We start from the raw sequence: 16,394 nt of genomic DNA, 5'->3' as shown, positions 1-16,394 counted from the left end.
TTGAGAGGATGGATCCGATCCATCAGAGAGGATGGATCCGATCTCCAACCACACAGGTTTCGAAGTCCACATCGCACAACCAACCAGATATACACAATCCTTTCGACTCCCAAATAACCAATCTATCTTTACAGCAGAGCTAATGGGAATGGCCTCAGCCCTCCATAACCAGCAATCTAAAAAACATAAAAAAATCCTAATACTCACAGACTCACTAAGTGGACTGCAGGCCCTCCAAAATAAAAACACAAAAAAACGCCCCAAACTCATAAACCAAATACTAAAAAGCGCAAACAACTTAACAGAGGCAGGCAAACAAATAGTATTCATCTGGATCCCCGCCCACGTAGGAATATACGGGAACGAAAACGCCGACAAAGCCGCTAAACAATCCCTCAAAATCCCTGAAATAAGCTTAAAGCTACCCATATCCAAATCAGAGATCAAAAGTATCAACAAACGAAAAATCACCCAAAAATGGCATAACCTCTATCTAAAATCAAATAGCCAAATTAAAAAAGTTCTCAAAAAACCCTTAACCAAACCAAAAACCCTTCATTCATCCAAAAAAATCGATAGAATAATCAGTAAACTCCAAACAGGACACACCAACCTAAATAACCACCTCAAAAAAATTAAAAAACACGAAACAGGAAAGTGCCCACACTGCAAACTCCTAGCAACCCCAGAACACGCACTCATACACTGCATCCACTACCAAACACACCGAGCTACACTACAAACAACCCTCAATCTAAATAAGGCTCTTACTCTAGAAGCAATCCTAAACCCACAAAATAAAATAGAAAAATTTAAAGCCCTAGGCGTATACTTAATTAAAACAGACCTAATTAAGCGCATCTAATATCCAACAAACTACCAAAACAAACCACATAAACCAACAATCACACCTTAATCAACTCCCTTGGCATCTATTCCAAATCTTAAAAATTCCAAATTTTTCTATATAAGCAACCACTAAATTCCCCCACTGGGTTGCCAATTTTCTTTTCCCTTTTCGGAAATACACTAAATGGCCCGGCCGGGCCCGTGTGCAAAATACGCTAGAGTCGGAAAGCGCACGTAAAAACTCCAATGTATGTAAGTAAGTAAGAGAGGATGGGGTGTCGCATTCATATTGAGTCAGTTTGCCAGCGGTCGCATTCTTTTGGGGTGCATTAATTTCACGTTTTACAGTATTTACATTCTACTTTCATTCAGCTGGGAAATGTTGCTGAGCGCATCGTTAAACAACAAACAAACGTTAGACCACAATGCAGTGATGATTATTAGATCCACATTTTTCTAAACTGAAGCAGGAGACATGTTGGCCAGTAAACAACAAACAAAGACATTCTCAAGCACTCTCATCTTTTTTTTAACTAGTATTGTTTTTGTTTATAAGGACAATTTTTTCTTTCTTTCAGGCAATGAGTCAAACCGGCAATATAATCACGTCCCAGTGCTTCCCTCTGGAGGAGCTGCAGAGCAAGAAGCGGCCTGATACAGTGAGTCACTTCAGAAAAATCTGCTGTGCAGAGTTGCGTCCCTTGGGCATGCCAGAAACCTATGATTGTGGGGTTGAATCCCGGTTCGCCACGATTATGTTTCTAAGTTTGTCAGCACCATACCCGTGCTCGTGGGTTTCACCGAAGTGGTAAACATCTGAGACCTGCATCACTTCGGGCTTTCCTCCCACATTAAGCTGACACGCCATGATATAACTGGAATAATGTTAAAAGCGGCGTTAAGCCCAACTCATTCACTCATTTCAGAAAAACTCATTTAGTGTATTTCCTAATTCAAATGCAGAGGTTAGCCCAGAACTTGGTTTGCACGGAACTATGTTATGAAATCAGTAAATGACCACACACGATCAATGAATAACCAGTAAATTATATGAAAACACAGAGCTTTAGTTTTACAATTGGAAAGGAAAGGTCAATACAATGGGTCAAATAAGTGTAAGCAGCAGTAAATAACAGGTACCAGAATTTATGTTCGCAAATTTTCATAAAATTGTCACTGATGAATGTTTTTGTATCCATTTTTGAATCTAGAAGTGTTGGAATCAGGGAGGAATTTGGTGTTTCCAAATTGGTATCCAATCCTGACTTAGCATGTAGCTTAGAAACAATATAGGTCGAGAAAAGGCTCCGAATCGCCGCCTTGTCTCTCTTAAGTAGGTACATCCATCCTTCAAGAAACTGTCCGCCTCCATGGTCTTGTTGTAGAGCGTCCGCCTGGAGAGCAGAAGGTCCGGGGTTCGATCCCCGACCGCGTCATACCAAAAGACGTTAAAAGATGGTACTTGTTGCCCTCTCTGGCGCTCGGCATTAAGGGGCTAAAACAAGGACTGGTGGGCTCGGAGTCAGTATACTGTGTCTGAGTGGAGTATTCATGTTAAACTGCGGCATGGTATCTCAGTGAGCTAGCACTATAAATCGGCATCAGCCCAATTATGTAGATCTATGTACATGGTATCAATTACTGGATTGTCTGGTCTCGATTATTTACAGACCGCTGTCATATAGCTTGAATATTGATGAGTAGTGTGTTAAACCACAAACAAACAAACAAACAAACAAACAATGTCTGTTATTTGTATCAGGCAGCGACCCAGTTCAAGACCAGCCTGGCCCAGTTGATGGATATTCTGATGTCTAAGGAACCGTCGTACGTCCGCTGTGTCAAACCTAATGACTTCAAGCAGCCAGGTATATAACTCTTTACACATTTTATCCATAGGTTCATTGATGTTTTTCATAATTTAGTCTTCCCGCTGGCTTTTGAAACTGCCAGTCCTTGGGGACTTGCAACTTTAAAAATTACCAGTCCCCCCTAATTTTTGCCAGTCCCAATTTTTAACTTTCAACAAATAATAGAAAATATGAAAATTATTTGGTTTCAATTCTTTCAACATAATGTTCAGTGCAAAGATGTCATCTCTGAAGTAACTTAGTTAGATCTATACGTCATTCACACTAACTTCAGTCACAATTTTCTCTTCTTCTTTTTTAATATTTCGAGACAAAGTCGCTACAAATGGATATTTAACTTAGAAATAGACAAGGGGAAACCCTGATGGTAACAGACAAGCTGACTTTGTTTGAAAAATGTACTTATATGAATATTGCTGATGTTTTGTTCAACAACAAAAATTTCTAAGGTACTTTATTTGCCGGTCCACAGGGACTGGCAGTCACATGAATTACCGGTTTTCTATTGTTGCTTGAGTATGGAAAAAACCCTTTAAAGGCCTAAATGTAGAGACTGAGTTGTGTGTGTACCATGTTGTGTGTTGGTTGCAGGTGTGTATGACGACCGCATCGTCAGCCACCAGGTGAAGTACCTGGGTCTGATGGAGAACCTCCGAGTCAGGCGAGCTGGCTTCGCCTACAGGAGACCGTACGAGGTATTCCTTAAGAGGTGAGTCTTACTTTGTCTTGATTAAAAGACAGATTAAGCTGTGGCAAACTCTCTGTCCTATCAAGATGGTTGAAGTCCCTCAAACAATACTTTGTTAACTCAAAATATTTCATGTATATATGCATCTTCCTGAGGCAAGGGAATTAACTGACTATAAAAGTCCAGTTTCTACCCTTGCCAAACTAGGCTCGAATGTCTGAGCACCAGAGTTATGAGTTATATCCCTTCTATGTCCCTCCTACTAACCAATCAGATTCCACCTGTCATACCAGTTGCATTTGCTTCAAAAATAGTTGGCCTAAAAAATGCATTGGAAATCCTGCAATCGATGAAAATCTGCACAGCAGTTTATGAAGTGATTTTGATTGCACTTTGCAAAGACTCGTTAGTCCAGCCATAATCTAACTCCATAATTCCAGTCTGGTTCGGCAAGGGTGGAAACTGAACTTTTATAGTCAGATGACGCCCTTGCCTCGGGAAAATGTTAATGAATCCCCAATTGACAAAGTAACAATGCCTGTTTCTCACATGATGCAATTACAATGTCTGATTTAGACAAGAACATGTCCTAGACTGTGGACCTTAGTCATTTAAGAATTTGTACTCTAGGATATGATTCAATATTATATTTGTAATCAAGGAGGTCTTTGTTCATGTTGTGGAATATGGGAAATAACTCTGTCGTGACTTCACTAATTATCTCCCCTTGAATGCATGGAAGACCCACCAAGTAGATATTCATTCTATAATATTTTCTTCATAATCAAAAAGTATTTTGTATTTTGTGTCTAAACATTATGTTATGTTTGATACACATAATGTGTTTTAAGTTAATGTTTTACATTAATTGATCATCACACAAATAATGTCCCCCTTCAACCCTTGCCAGGTATAAGTGCTTGTGTCCCTCCACGTGGCCGACGCATCATGGAACAGCCAAGAATGGAGTAGCGATGCTGGTGCGGTACCTGAAATATGAGGAAGACGACTACAGAATGGGCAAGTACGTACCACAGAGTTTGGTTGGTTGGTTGGTTGGTTGGTTGGTTGGTTGGTTGGATGGATGGATGGATGGATGGATGGTTGGTTGGTTGGTTGGATGGTCTGTTGGTTGGTTGGTTGGTTGGTTGGTTGGTTGGTTGGTTTCTTTCTTTCTTTCTTTCTTTCTTTCTTTCTTTCTTTCTTTCTTTCTTACGCAGCACTCAGAAATATTCCAGCTATGTGATGGTCTGTAAATAATTGAGTCTGGACCGAACAATCCAGTGAATGACATCAATGTTCTATTCATGGTACATAGTGTTTGTTTGTTTGTTTGTTTGTTTGTTTGTTGTTTACCCCCAGCACTCTGTAATGTTCCAGCTGTTTGATTGCTGTCTGTAAATTACCAGGTAAATGGCTGAAACCTTCACCACTTCGGGCTTTCCTTCCTCATTAAGCTGATTTTGATATAACTGGAATGCTGTTCAAAGCCGTGTTAAACCCAACTCACTCTTTCATAATGTTTTGCATTTTTCTCAGGTCAAAACTGTTCATCCGATTCCCCCGTGTCTTATTTGCCACCGAGGATGCCTTTCAAGTCAGAAAACATGACATTGGTAAGAATTAAGCTTATCGCAAACAACAACAAGTGTGAAAAGTTTACAGATAAAGATAGCGTGTTCCCTGTTGTGCTGTTACTGCAGGTGGAAGTGACACAGCAGAGTTGCCTACCCTGACTTCTGGATCTGCTAGTCGTCCAATGAGAGGATTAGTTAAGATTTAAAACCATTAAAAAGCTCAAATATAGATCTATGAAAGTGTTGGATTACTGAGTGCTGTGGAGGATTCTTTAGCCTTGTATGGGGCGGTCGGGTAGCCTAGTGGTTAAAGCGTTCGCTCGTCATGCCGAAGACCCGGGTTCGATTCCCGACATGGGTACAATGTGTGAAGCCCATTTCTGGTGTTCCTGGCTGTGATATTGCTGGAATATTGCTAAAAGCGGCATAAAATCAAACTCACTCACTCACTCATTTAGCCTTCTATAGTGTGGAAGGTAATTTAATGTACCGATGTTCCCTCCCACAGCCACCATCATCCAGTCCAACTACAAAGGCTATGCACAGAGGAAGAAATACCTGCAGTGGAGAGTTAGTGGTGAGTGCCATGTTACAATGTTTTAGTTTTAAATGGAAAGCAGTTTGGAAAATTATTAACCACATTTTCTTCTTCTGTTTTGGGTATATGGAATTTTAACCCCAAATTTTGGTCGGTTGGTTGACATGAAAACAAAAAGTTTTAATTTCAAATGTTTATTTTTTTTCCTCCAGATGTTTAGGTATTGGAAAAAAGGTTGGGGTGGAGAAATAGGGATGAAATATCAACAATTAAATCATCTGGATTGGCTGTTGGATGCAATAATAGGTTCTTGAAACTACACATTTCGAAATCTACTGTTTTCCATTCTTTCCAAGTTCTGGGGCGGTATGGTAGCCAAGTGGTTAAAGAGTTTCGCTCATCACGCCGAAGATGTGGGCTCAACTCCCTCACTCACTCTTCCTATTTTTCAGAGTGTGTTCTTTTTTGACATTTCCCCTTCCCAACATGCATTTTTTTAATACTTGTATGGTTGGTGGAATATCAAAACACCACTGTTTTTAATGTGTTTTTTTCCACCTCACCTCACTCGCTCTCTATTCGCTGTGTTTCAGCCATATTGCTGCAGTGCCACTGGCGCCGTGTGGCGGCACAGAGGCTCCTGCAGAGGAGGAAGTGGGCCGTGCAGGCACTCAGGAAGTGAGTCACCCCCCATCCCAGACCTACTGGCTCACAAATTTTGGCCTTTCTCCTCTACTTTTGAAAAGAATGTGGAATGTTGTTGGAACATACTCAAATAATTACACACAAGTATTGTGGGAATTTTAATTCCCAGTTACAACATTAAATTCGAAAATGTCTGCACTGAACTTCTTTCGTTTAGGCTAAAAAAAATAATAGTCTTGGTTCTCAGGCACCGCTCGCATCATCATAAAGTCTGCCGCACATTTCTTTTTTATTTCCATTTTTAAAAAAAATAATAAAAAAACCTAATACTTAAAAACAATTCAATGTAATATGGCACGCAGTTACTTACTAGTTTGAACAAGCAAAAAAAACCACACAAAAACACCGCCTGATCACACTATGTTTTTTAAAGTCATTGCCTGAGAACCAATTATTTTATTTTTTTAAGCCATAGTGAACTGTGGTCTTCATATTATTCTGCAGAGTTCCAGAGTTTGCATAAAATACAGAGTAGATCATCATGACCCAGTTAATTTTGCCTTGTTTCAGTAAGCAAATATTATTACAACACTGTATACTTACACAATGTATATATCCTTTCCAACTTGCGCATTTCTCTACAGATCTTTACAGTTCAAAGTGGAGTTTAACCCAACTCACTCTCTCACTGTTTCAGATTTATCAAGGGCTTCATTCTCCGCAAGAAGCCAGCATGTGAGGAGAACCGAGACTTCATCAAATACACCAAAGTCAACTATCTGCAGCGCCTACGTCAAACCCTCCCGAAAAATGTCTTGGACAAGAAGTGGCCGCGGCCGCCGGAACTGCTTGTGGAGGTTATACTTGACACTTCTTCCATCTCATCCTCGGTTATCCAGTGTATTATATCTCCATTATATTAAGATAAGAACCCTGGACCCATTCACCTCCATAGCTTTGTTTGGGAAGTGAAGACATCCTCTCCATTTCTTGTATCACTAAATTAACATAGAATTTCGCTTGCTCATGAGTAATACCATATTCGACGTAATAAGCGCCCAGGGCGCTCTCAAAATTAGAAATAGGGAGCTCTTATTAAAATATTATTTTGGGGGTGAAAAAAACAGAGTTGAAAGATAAATTTCATGGTTTATGCTGACAGCCTGAAATGTTTATGTATGGCAGATATATTTTTCCAGAATTTAATTGCCCATAATTAATGGTGCATATAACACAGGGGTGCGTATTATACGCAAATGAATGTCTTGCGTACATTGATCAATCGGAAGGAGTGCTAATTAGGATTGTTCACGTGCCAATATATTAGCAAATATCACCGTGGGTGCTTATTAGAGCGGGGCGCTTATTACGTCGAATACAGTACTTGGACAGCTAATATTAACGTAACAAATGTTATATTTGGGATAACACTTTCTCAGTAAAGTAAGTACAGATTCTAGATTATCTTTTTTTTAAAATATTAACGTGTCATTCAAATTGGTCTCTAAACATTTTATCAACCGTAGTTGTCTGTGTTTCTGAATCATGGAATTTGTCATAACCCTGAAATGATTTATTTTGCAACTTGGATAAAAACCTGTCCACCACTTCTTATTCTTACCGGGTGGTATGGTAGCCTGGTGATTAAAGCATTCGCTTGTCACACTGAAGACCTGGGTTAGAAGACCCGACATGGGTACAATGTGTGAAGCCCATTTCTGGTGTCCCCCACCGTGATATTGCTGGAATATTGCTAAAAGCGGGATAAAACTGTACTCACTCACTCACTCACTGTAATTTTTACAAAATACCATTGGCTTACAGTAGTGTTACTTGATAGTAAAACTTGATCTTACAGTACCACCGTTTTGGGACTTTTTTCATCAAATGATAAGAATTTTGTTCTTTCTCTGTCAGACGTCACAAATCCTAAACAAGCTGTGCATGAGGAACATGGTTCTCAAGTATGTGAAGAAAATCTCAGCGGAGAGGAAATTTCAGGTAATTATATATATATAATGGGTTCCGTCTGTCCGTCCGTCCATCCATCCGTGTGTGTGTGCGTGCGTCCCAAAAACGTTTCCGGAGCGTAACTCGGAAACAGTTAAATATTTCTCTACCAAACTTTGCATATCTCTCAGACTTATGCTGAACTGGTGCCTTTTGCTATTTAGGAATTTTATAAATTTTTATTTTTTATGTTTCCGTGGCAACAAGTTGGATTTAAGTTTTAATATAGGGTGGGTTCACTTATGGAAGATAACATATAAACTGTTAAATATTTTCTTGCCAAACATTGCATGTCTATATATAAAGCACATACTGAACTGGTGACATTTGATATTATGGAGTTTTAGAAATGTTTATTTTAGAATTTCCATTGAAGCTATTTTAACATGGGCTCAGAGAAATGTTGGGTCAGTCACCTGGTTTGGGACCATAACGTGTTAAAATGGGCGGGGGATATAGATGACTTCGTCTACTATACGCTTGTTTTGTTATTGTTTCTTGTAATTTGTCATTTGGTTGCATAAAAAAACCACACAGAAACACACTTGTTTTACTTTCCATTTCATATGGATGCGACCATGGTGGATCTTTTGTGGATAAACAATGTATGCTTCTTCAAGAACATTCAACTCTTGACTCATTACATACAGAATTGCACATTTACTTGTGGTTACTTTACAGACAGCTGCCGGGGGGGATATGTCATCTTTCTGATGACTCTTGTTTAAGTTTTTCTAAACAAACTAGTGTTGGTTTGTTTGTTCATTATCTTTAATGAATTTGGATGACCTATATTGATGAAGGACTTGTCGCTCAGTTCCAGCAGAAGGTGGTGGCAGAGAAGTTGTTCAAGGGAAAGAAGGAGTCGTACCCCTTCAGTGTGAAGGACCCCTTCATTGACAGCCGACTGGGTGAGATATACGTCCATGTATGCCTTTGTTCAGCCAGCAGGGCGGTCGGGTAGCCTAGTGGTTAAAGCGTTCGCTCGTCACGCTGAAGTCCTGGGTTTGATTCCCGACATGTGTGAAGCCCATTTCTGGTGTCCCCCGCCGTGATATTGCTTGAATATTGCTAAAATCGGCGTAAAACCAAACTCACTCACTCAGCCAGCAGTAAAGGGGTACCCGGTAGGATGTTATAGTTATATGCCTGTTAACCTTCTAGCGCCTCACAGGCAGCTTGGGTTGTGTACACTCCCCAGGGAGCTGAGAATGAAATTAGAGTGCAAACTAATCAGATTCATTGTCAAGGTTAATAATGGCATGCTTAAGCATGATATATAGCATGGAACAAGCACAAGACAAATGGATTATTATAATGATTATAAACACCTTGGCCTCTGATAATCAAAAACAATGAACATACAGGCCTCTGACGATGATATACTCTGATATTAATGCCTTGACATATAGTTTACACCACAATATACTGACACCAGATTTGAGAGAACACCAACAAAATAGAGGCTTATTCCTCTAACAAGACTTGCTATGTCTGGGTCTGGTTCCCGACAATGGGTACAATGTGTGAAGACCATTTCTGGCGCCCCCCGCCGTGATATTGCTGGAATATTGCTAAAAGCGGCGTAAAACCAAACTCACTCACTCACTCAGGGCTGTATTAACATGTCACCTCACTTCATCACAAAGCCCTGCCGAGTTGTTGAAAACTGTGATTTACTAATATTTGGTTCATGCAGCTGCCCACCACGAGTCTCTGAAGAGTGGGATGTTCGACATCAACCTGAAGCAGCCCAATGAGACAGTCAGGGTAGGTGGTAGAGATTACCTTTAAAATATCCCTGGCCTCTGGCATCGGTAAAAATAATTCGCATTTCTGCATTTCACAAAACGAATTATTCTGCCATGGCATTTATTCTGACATATTGTGTGTAGCATCTTTTCACACTCGTAATAAGATCCTCTACAGATTCCTAGAAAGTGAAGAATGGAAATTGTTCTGAAATTTTTATTATTTTTTTTTTGTTTAACGCCGCACTCAGCAATATTTCATCTATATGATGGAGGTCTGTAAATAATCTAGTCTGGACCAGACAATCCAGTGACTGACATCATGAGCATCGATCCACGCAATTGGGATACGATGACATGCATCAACCAAGTCAGTGAGCCTGACCACCCGATCCCTTTAGTCACTTTTTACGACAAGCATAGTCGCCTTTTACGGCAAGCATGGGTTGCTGAAGACCTATTCTACCCCGGATCTTCATCTGAAAACTGTAATCACTATACATTAAACACTTTACATATTTCCTGGTAGTTGGTATCAACTTCAATGGCAGACTCCCCGAAACGAAGGTACATATAGGGGACTGTTTCATCTTCACGACAACTAACCATGATAGGTTTTGTGCACTGTAGCTCAGTAGGCCAAGTGCTGACTTGACACCTACGTTTAGATTTCCACTTTTACAAAAACATGGTAACTTTTAACATGAACAAATAGAAGCTGCCTGTTAAAATGTACAATAAACCCTTGGGGATTCCAGGCTAGAATTGACTCCCTCTGTGGTCTAGTGGTTGAACGTCCGCCATGAGAGCGGAAGGTCTAGCCGCGTCATACCAAAAGACGTTAAAAGATGGTACTTGTTGTTACCCTGTCTGGTGCTCGGCATTAAGGGGCTAAAACAAGGACTGGTCGGCGTGGAGTCAGTATACAGTAACAGTATTCATGTTAAACTGAGGCATGGTATCTCAGTGAGCTAGCACTATAAATCGGCATCAGTCCGGACTAGTACAAGCAGCCACACAAACACACACACGTACATGCACGTTGCTATATAAGTGCAATAATCTTGGACGCGTCATTAAAACCCAATTTCACCTCACCTCACCTGGCTAGACTTTGCCTCTAGGAACCGATGCTGGTCGTTAAAGGTGACTTGATGGATCAGGTGGTAGGGCTCAGAGACTTCATTGATGGCTTGTCAACCTAGCCGGATGGCATGAATCGCTGCTCATAACATCAATCACTGGCTTGTCTGGCCCAGACTCGATTAATAACAGGCTGCTGTCCTATATCTGGAATATTGTTGAATGCAGCTTCGAACACACAATCACAAGCACAGTGAAACAGATTCCAAGTACTATTCCCTGTGAAATCATCTTAAGTGTCCAGCAATCGGTCATTGGTGCTTATTAATATTTATTTAGTTTTACAGAGACAAAGGGTTTCAGTGTACACCTTGTTTCCCAGAATATGTGGATTAACCGTGCTTACTCTGGTTCTTGGTGTTCCAGTATTGTGCAGCAGTCAGCAAGTATGATCGTCATGGTTACAAGCAGCGAGCAAGAATCCTCATCGTCACAGACAAGAATGTTTATGTTCTTAACGAGAAGGACTTCAAGGTGAAGGACAAACTGTCCTACTCTCAAATAACAGGTAACGTAACAATCAGTCTTGATTGGTGTTAGAATGACTATATACACTTAGTCCTCCACTGGAGAGACACTGACTCCACTGTCTAGTGGATAGGGCGTCTACCTTGAGACTGCCTCCGTGGTGTAGTGCATAGAGCATCTGCCCTGAGAGAGTCCCATGATCATGTGGATAGAGTGTCTACTTGGAGATTGGAGGGTCGACTGTTCGATCCTTGGCTTCGTCATACCAAAAGACATTAAAAGATGGTACTTGTTACCCTGCCTGGCACTTGGCTTTAAGGGGCTAAAACAAGGACTGGTCGGCTCAGAGTCGGTATGCTGTGTCTGAGTGGATTATCCATGTTAAACTGTGGCATGGTGTCTCAGTGGACGAGCAGTATGGAACGGCAAAACCAAACAAACTTGATGAACACATCAATGTAAATTTTAAAGACATTTTTAGAATAACGAATGGATTCAAATCTTTAAACCAGATATACATGCTATTTCCAGTGTTACATGCAGACGGTAATGTTTAAGAACGTTTTTAAAATTTGAAACTAATTATCTGCGTGTATCATACACATACCCACAGCTGCCAATCTTTTTGGAATGTGTGCTTTATTCACAAGAAGATATGGTTGTTTTTTAATCAGAACATGTAGTATGTCTGTTTCCGCTGCAGGAATCCACGCCAGCCCCTATACTGACGGTTTGTTTGTCGTGGTCGTCTCACTCGCAGAGAACGGGTCAAAGGTAAAACAAATTTGACTTTCTTAAAACAAAAGTTGGGATCTAATTACTCATTTCTCATTAAAATCTTTATATAGATATGAAGTAAATGCCATCGCTGAAAAATTGTTTAGTTTTATCTCTGACAAGTTCTTGTTTCTTGTAGTTGATGCCTCTGTAAGATGGATGTAATGTGTGATGATGATTAATGTGTAGGTGTGCTCCCAGTCCCGTGTGATCCTGCGTACCTATAGATACATAGCATTTGTCTTGTTGCACTTTGTTACAGATGTAGCTTATAAATTGTGACCATTGTTTATAAACAACCAGGGGACACGGGTGGCCCAGTCGTCTAAGGCGTTGCGATTCGCTGTGCAGAGTTGCGTCCCTTGGGCACCCCAGAAACCTATGATTGTGGGTTCGAATCCCGGTTGGCCCCGATTATGTTTCTAGGTTTGTCAGCACCATACCCGTGCTCGTCGGTTTCACCAAAGTGGTAAACGTCTGAGACCTGCATCACTTCGGGCTTTCCATCCACATTAAGCTGACACGCCGTGATATAACTGGAATACTGTTAAAAGCGGCGTTAAATCAACACACTCACTCACTCACTTATAAACAACCAAGTACCATATTCAGCCTGATCAATTGGTCAAGAGTATTCATTTGTTTTAATATCAATATTTAAACATCATATTTAATGAATGACTAGAATCAGTACCAGACCGACTATGTTTATCATCCAAAACTGGCTCCAACAGGACATATCGCTTGGGTGAGATCAAGCAATATCTACATGGTAGATGTCGCTGCAATGAAATTGCATCACATTGTGACGTCAGTGGTTACCATGATGTCACAATCAAATGACATCACTAATGGCTCTGCTACTGAAGCTGTTAGCAGTACTTTTTACACTTAAAGACACTGCATATTACTGTCTACAAACTGAAAAAGTTCGAAGAATGATGTTGGATGATAAATAAAATCTCACCCGAGTGTCTTTTGATGTTAAATATATCAACGCTCGTTCATAGATTCTCTATTTAAATAACATCTTGAAGAAAGAAACATAAAAATCTTTATATTCATTCCGACCTACAGACCCTGAATTTTCACATATTTGTTTGCGAACCAACAAGTGAAAAGAATTGTGTTTGTCTTCATGTTTCATGGCTAAGGGAAGTCGAACATTCCTGCCTAATTATGGTTGTGTATGACAATATTACGATGACAGATGGAATATGGTACTTGTCATCAGTTATCTCCCTTGTTACATTAGCGTGTTATCTGAGGTAGGTTATCGTATAATGTCTTATGGAACTTAGGATAATGTCATTATTTCCTTGGATATTTACAACTTCCATATTTATGTCCTCTAAGTGTGAACCGGAGGACGATGACACGGAGGCCCACAAGGTTTGAGCCACGATATTGTCCAACTAGTGTTGCATGGAGAACGGCCATTGAAAGACATGGAGGCCTAGATTACATGCTGGAATGAACTGCTGCTATATCAGTGTTTATATGGAATTTTAGTTTGGAAATATGTTTAGTTTATTGTTTTATTCTACAATGCCAAATGCCAATGTTGTTTAGTTCAACAGAGTCAATTTGGATACTTTCACAAATACTGTTATATTTTTGTTTGGTTTGGATATGATTTAAGTGTAGAACATTTCTCATCTGATGCTTCATATGTCTGCATGGACTGCTGTAGATAATCTTATTACACCTGCAACATTTGACCTACGCTTATGCCTGCTTGCTTTTGTTTCATTAGCTAAGCTACTCTTGCATGTATGGACCTGGCTTGGAAGATGTTATGTTATTCAACTGCTTTATGTCTTACCGTGCCTGTGGACATGCTTTGTTTCGGCTTTTTTCATGATTCTTTGTTGTCTTTACTACGTCTACTTGTTTTACATCTGTCCTTGCTTGTTCTCTCACCTGTCCCCTCACCTGTCCCCTCACCTGTCCCCTTGCTTGTCCCCTTGCCTGTCCCCTCACCTGTCCCCTCACCTGTCCCCTCACCTGTCCCCTCGCCTGTCCCCTCGCCTGTCCCCTCGCCTGTCCCCTCACCTGTCCCCTCACCTGTCCCCTTGCTTGTCGCCTCACCTGTCCCCTTGCCTGTCCCCTCACCTGTCCCCTCACCTGTTCCCTCACCTGTCCCCTCACCTGTTCCCTCACCTGTCCCCTCACCTGTCCCCTCGCCTGTCCCCTCGCCTGTCCCCTCGCCTGTCCTCTCGCCTGTCCCATCGCCTGTCCCCTCGCCTGTCCCCTCGCCTGTCCCCTGTCCCTCACCTGTCCTCTCACCTGTCCCCTCATCTTTCCCCCCTCACACCTGTCTCATCACCCCACCCCCCACCCACACCCACACACACCTTCATCCCTCATACCTTTCCCCATCACCTTCCCCCACCACACCTGTCCTCAACACCTGTCCCCTAACCTTTCCCCCCTCACTCCTGTCCCCTCACACCTGTCTCCTCACTTCCCCCCTCACACCTGTCCCCTAGCTTTTCCCCCTCACACTTCTTCACACCTGCCTCCACACCACTCCAGTACCTAGGCAGGATTCAGTTATTGGCCACCAATCTTCTTGCACTTGTCCCAGTGTCGTGTCAGCCATGGTTGTTGCATGTTGTAATGTTGGTCTTTCTTCATCCCAGAGAAGAATCAATTCTATTGTTGTCAGTGAAAAGATGTAATGTTTCCATGAGTAGCTGACCTTTGTTAGACACATTGTCATCATTGCCATCTTCAGATTCCGGGTTAGAATTGGCCTTGAGCAATCCATGCTTGTCACAAGAGGCGACTAATGGGATTGGGTAGTCAGGGTCGCCGACTTAGTTGATGCATGTCATCGTATTCCAATTGCTTAGATCAATGCTCATGATGACAATCACTGGATTGTTTGGTTCAGACTCAATTATTTACAAACCGCTGTTATACAGCTGGACTATTGCTGAGTGCAGCATTTAACAACAAACAAACAAATATTGCCATCTTCAGCTACCTATATGCATGTCAGCAGGTTTTCAATTAACATTCTTTCACTTAATCATCTTGGTACTAAGCTTCATAACAATTCTTTCCTGGCAGTTCCTGTCATAAGTGCAAATTAACATTAACACTTTCTTACAATGTATATAAGATTTAGAGCATGTATCACCTGCCTCGAAGTATGGCTGCTTGACCATATATAAGATTCCAATGGATGTATCCGAGCATCACTGAAGCTAATCTTTATGACCCAACCCATTGTTTCTCAGCCACCATTCCCTTCTTCGGTCTCCCAGGGGCGGTCGGGTAGCCTAGTGGTTAAAGCGTTCGCTCGTCAATCCGAAGACCCGGGTTCGATTCCCGACATGGGTACAATGTGTGAAGCCCATTTCTGGTGTCCCCCGCCGTGATATTGTTGGAATATTGCTAAAAGCGGCATAAAACCATATTCACTCACTCGCTCTTCGGTCTCCCAGCCATGTTGTACAGTGATGTGAGATGCCATATTTGTTATAGAGAGTTGTGTTCCTTACCTGTGTCAGGATCCACTGTCCAGGGTTTAAATCCCAGATTTGCCCTGATTGTAATTCTCAGCCTGTTAGCACTGTACAATTCTCCCCATCAAACATTGCCTATCCCCAATTTTCTAATTCCCCCATAAGGAAATACCCCTTGAAGATTTAGGGTTAGTATTGGCCCCCAGCAAGCTATGTGGCTATAAGAGGTGACATATAATTAATGGATTGGCTGTCAGGCACCGTGATTTGGTCATCAGACCCGTATGGCATGGGTTTCTTCCTACAATATGAATCCCTAGAAAGTCTGATCCAGTCGCTGGATTGCCTGGTCCAGACTCAATTATTTACTTGTTTTCAAATGGCTGGGGGGGCGCGGTCGGGTAGCCTAGTGGTTAAAGTGTTAGCTCGTCACGCCGAAGACCCGGGTTCGATTCTCGACATGGGTACAATGTGTGAAGCCCATTTCCGGTGTCCCCCGCCGTGATATTGCTAGAATATTGCTAAAAGCGGCGTAAAACCTCACTCACTCACTCACTCACTCACTCAAATGGCTGGAATAGTTTCAAGTGTGGCATCAATC

At 41.4% G+C, this 16,394-nt stretch overlaps 1 protein-coding gene across 4 annotated transcripts in view; it reads left to right on the top strand.

Annotated features, from left to right (window-relative positions):
* Positions 1-16,394, top strand: part of LOC139477368 (unconventional myosin-Ic-like) — a 98,366-nt gene that overhangs the window by 77,915 nt on the left and 4,057 nt on the right. For 3 of the 4 annotated variants that reach the window (XM_071259923.1, XM_071259926.1, XM_071259925.1), the window contains exons 16-29: positions 1,428-1,508; positions 2,612-2,717; positions 3,312-3,429; positions 4,319-4,432; positions 4,948-5,024; positions 5,494-5,562; positions 6,117-6,201; positions 6,866-7,025; positions 8,086-8,169; positions 8,996-9,089; positions 9,878-9,948; positions 11,439-11,580; positions 12,244-12,314; positions 13,674-13,709. In XM_071259923.1, coding sequence (XP_071116024.1) covers positions 1,428-1,508; positions 2,612-2,717; positions 3,312-3,429; positions 4,319-4,432; positions 4,948-5,024; positions 5,494-5,562; positions 6,117-6,201; positions 6,866-7,025; positions 8,086-8,169; positions 8,996-9,089; positions 9,878-9,948; positions 11,439-11,580; positions 12,244-12,314; positions 13,674-13,709 — 1,308 coding nt within the window. The remainder of the gene's footprint in view (positions 1-1,427; positions 1,509-2,611; positions 2,718-3,311; positions 3,430-4,318; positions 4,433-4,947; positions 5,025-5,493; positions 5,563-6,116; positions 6,202-6,865; positions 7,026-8,085; positions 8,170-8,995; positions 9,090-9,877; positions 9,949-11,438; positions 11,581-12,243; positions 12,315-13,673; positions 13,710-16,394) is intronic. The other variant, XM_071259927.1, reaches the window with a different exon arrangement.

This window comes from Haliotis cracherodii, unplaced genomic scaffold (assembly GCF_022045235.1).
Source record: "Haliotis cracherodii isolate W230 unplaced genomic scaffold, xgHalCrac1.p SCAF_33, whole genome shotgun sequence".
In the NCBI taxonomy this organism is placed as follows: Eukaryota; Metazoa; Mollusca; class Gastropoda; order Lepetellida; family Haliotidae; genus Haliotis; species Haliotis cracherodii.
Note: the sequence above shows the minus strand (reverse complement) of the source record. Positions and strands in the feature narration are given on the sequence as shown.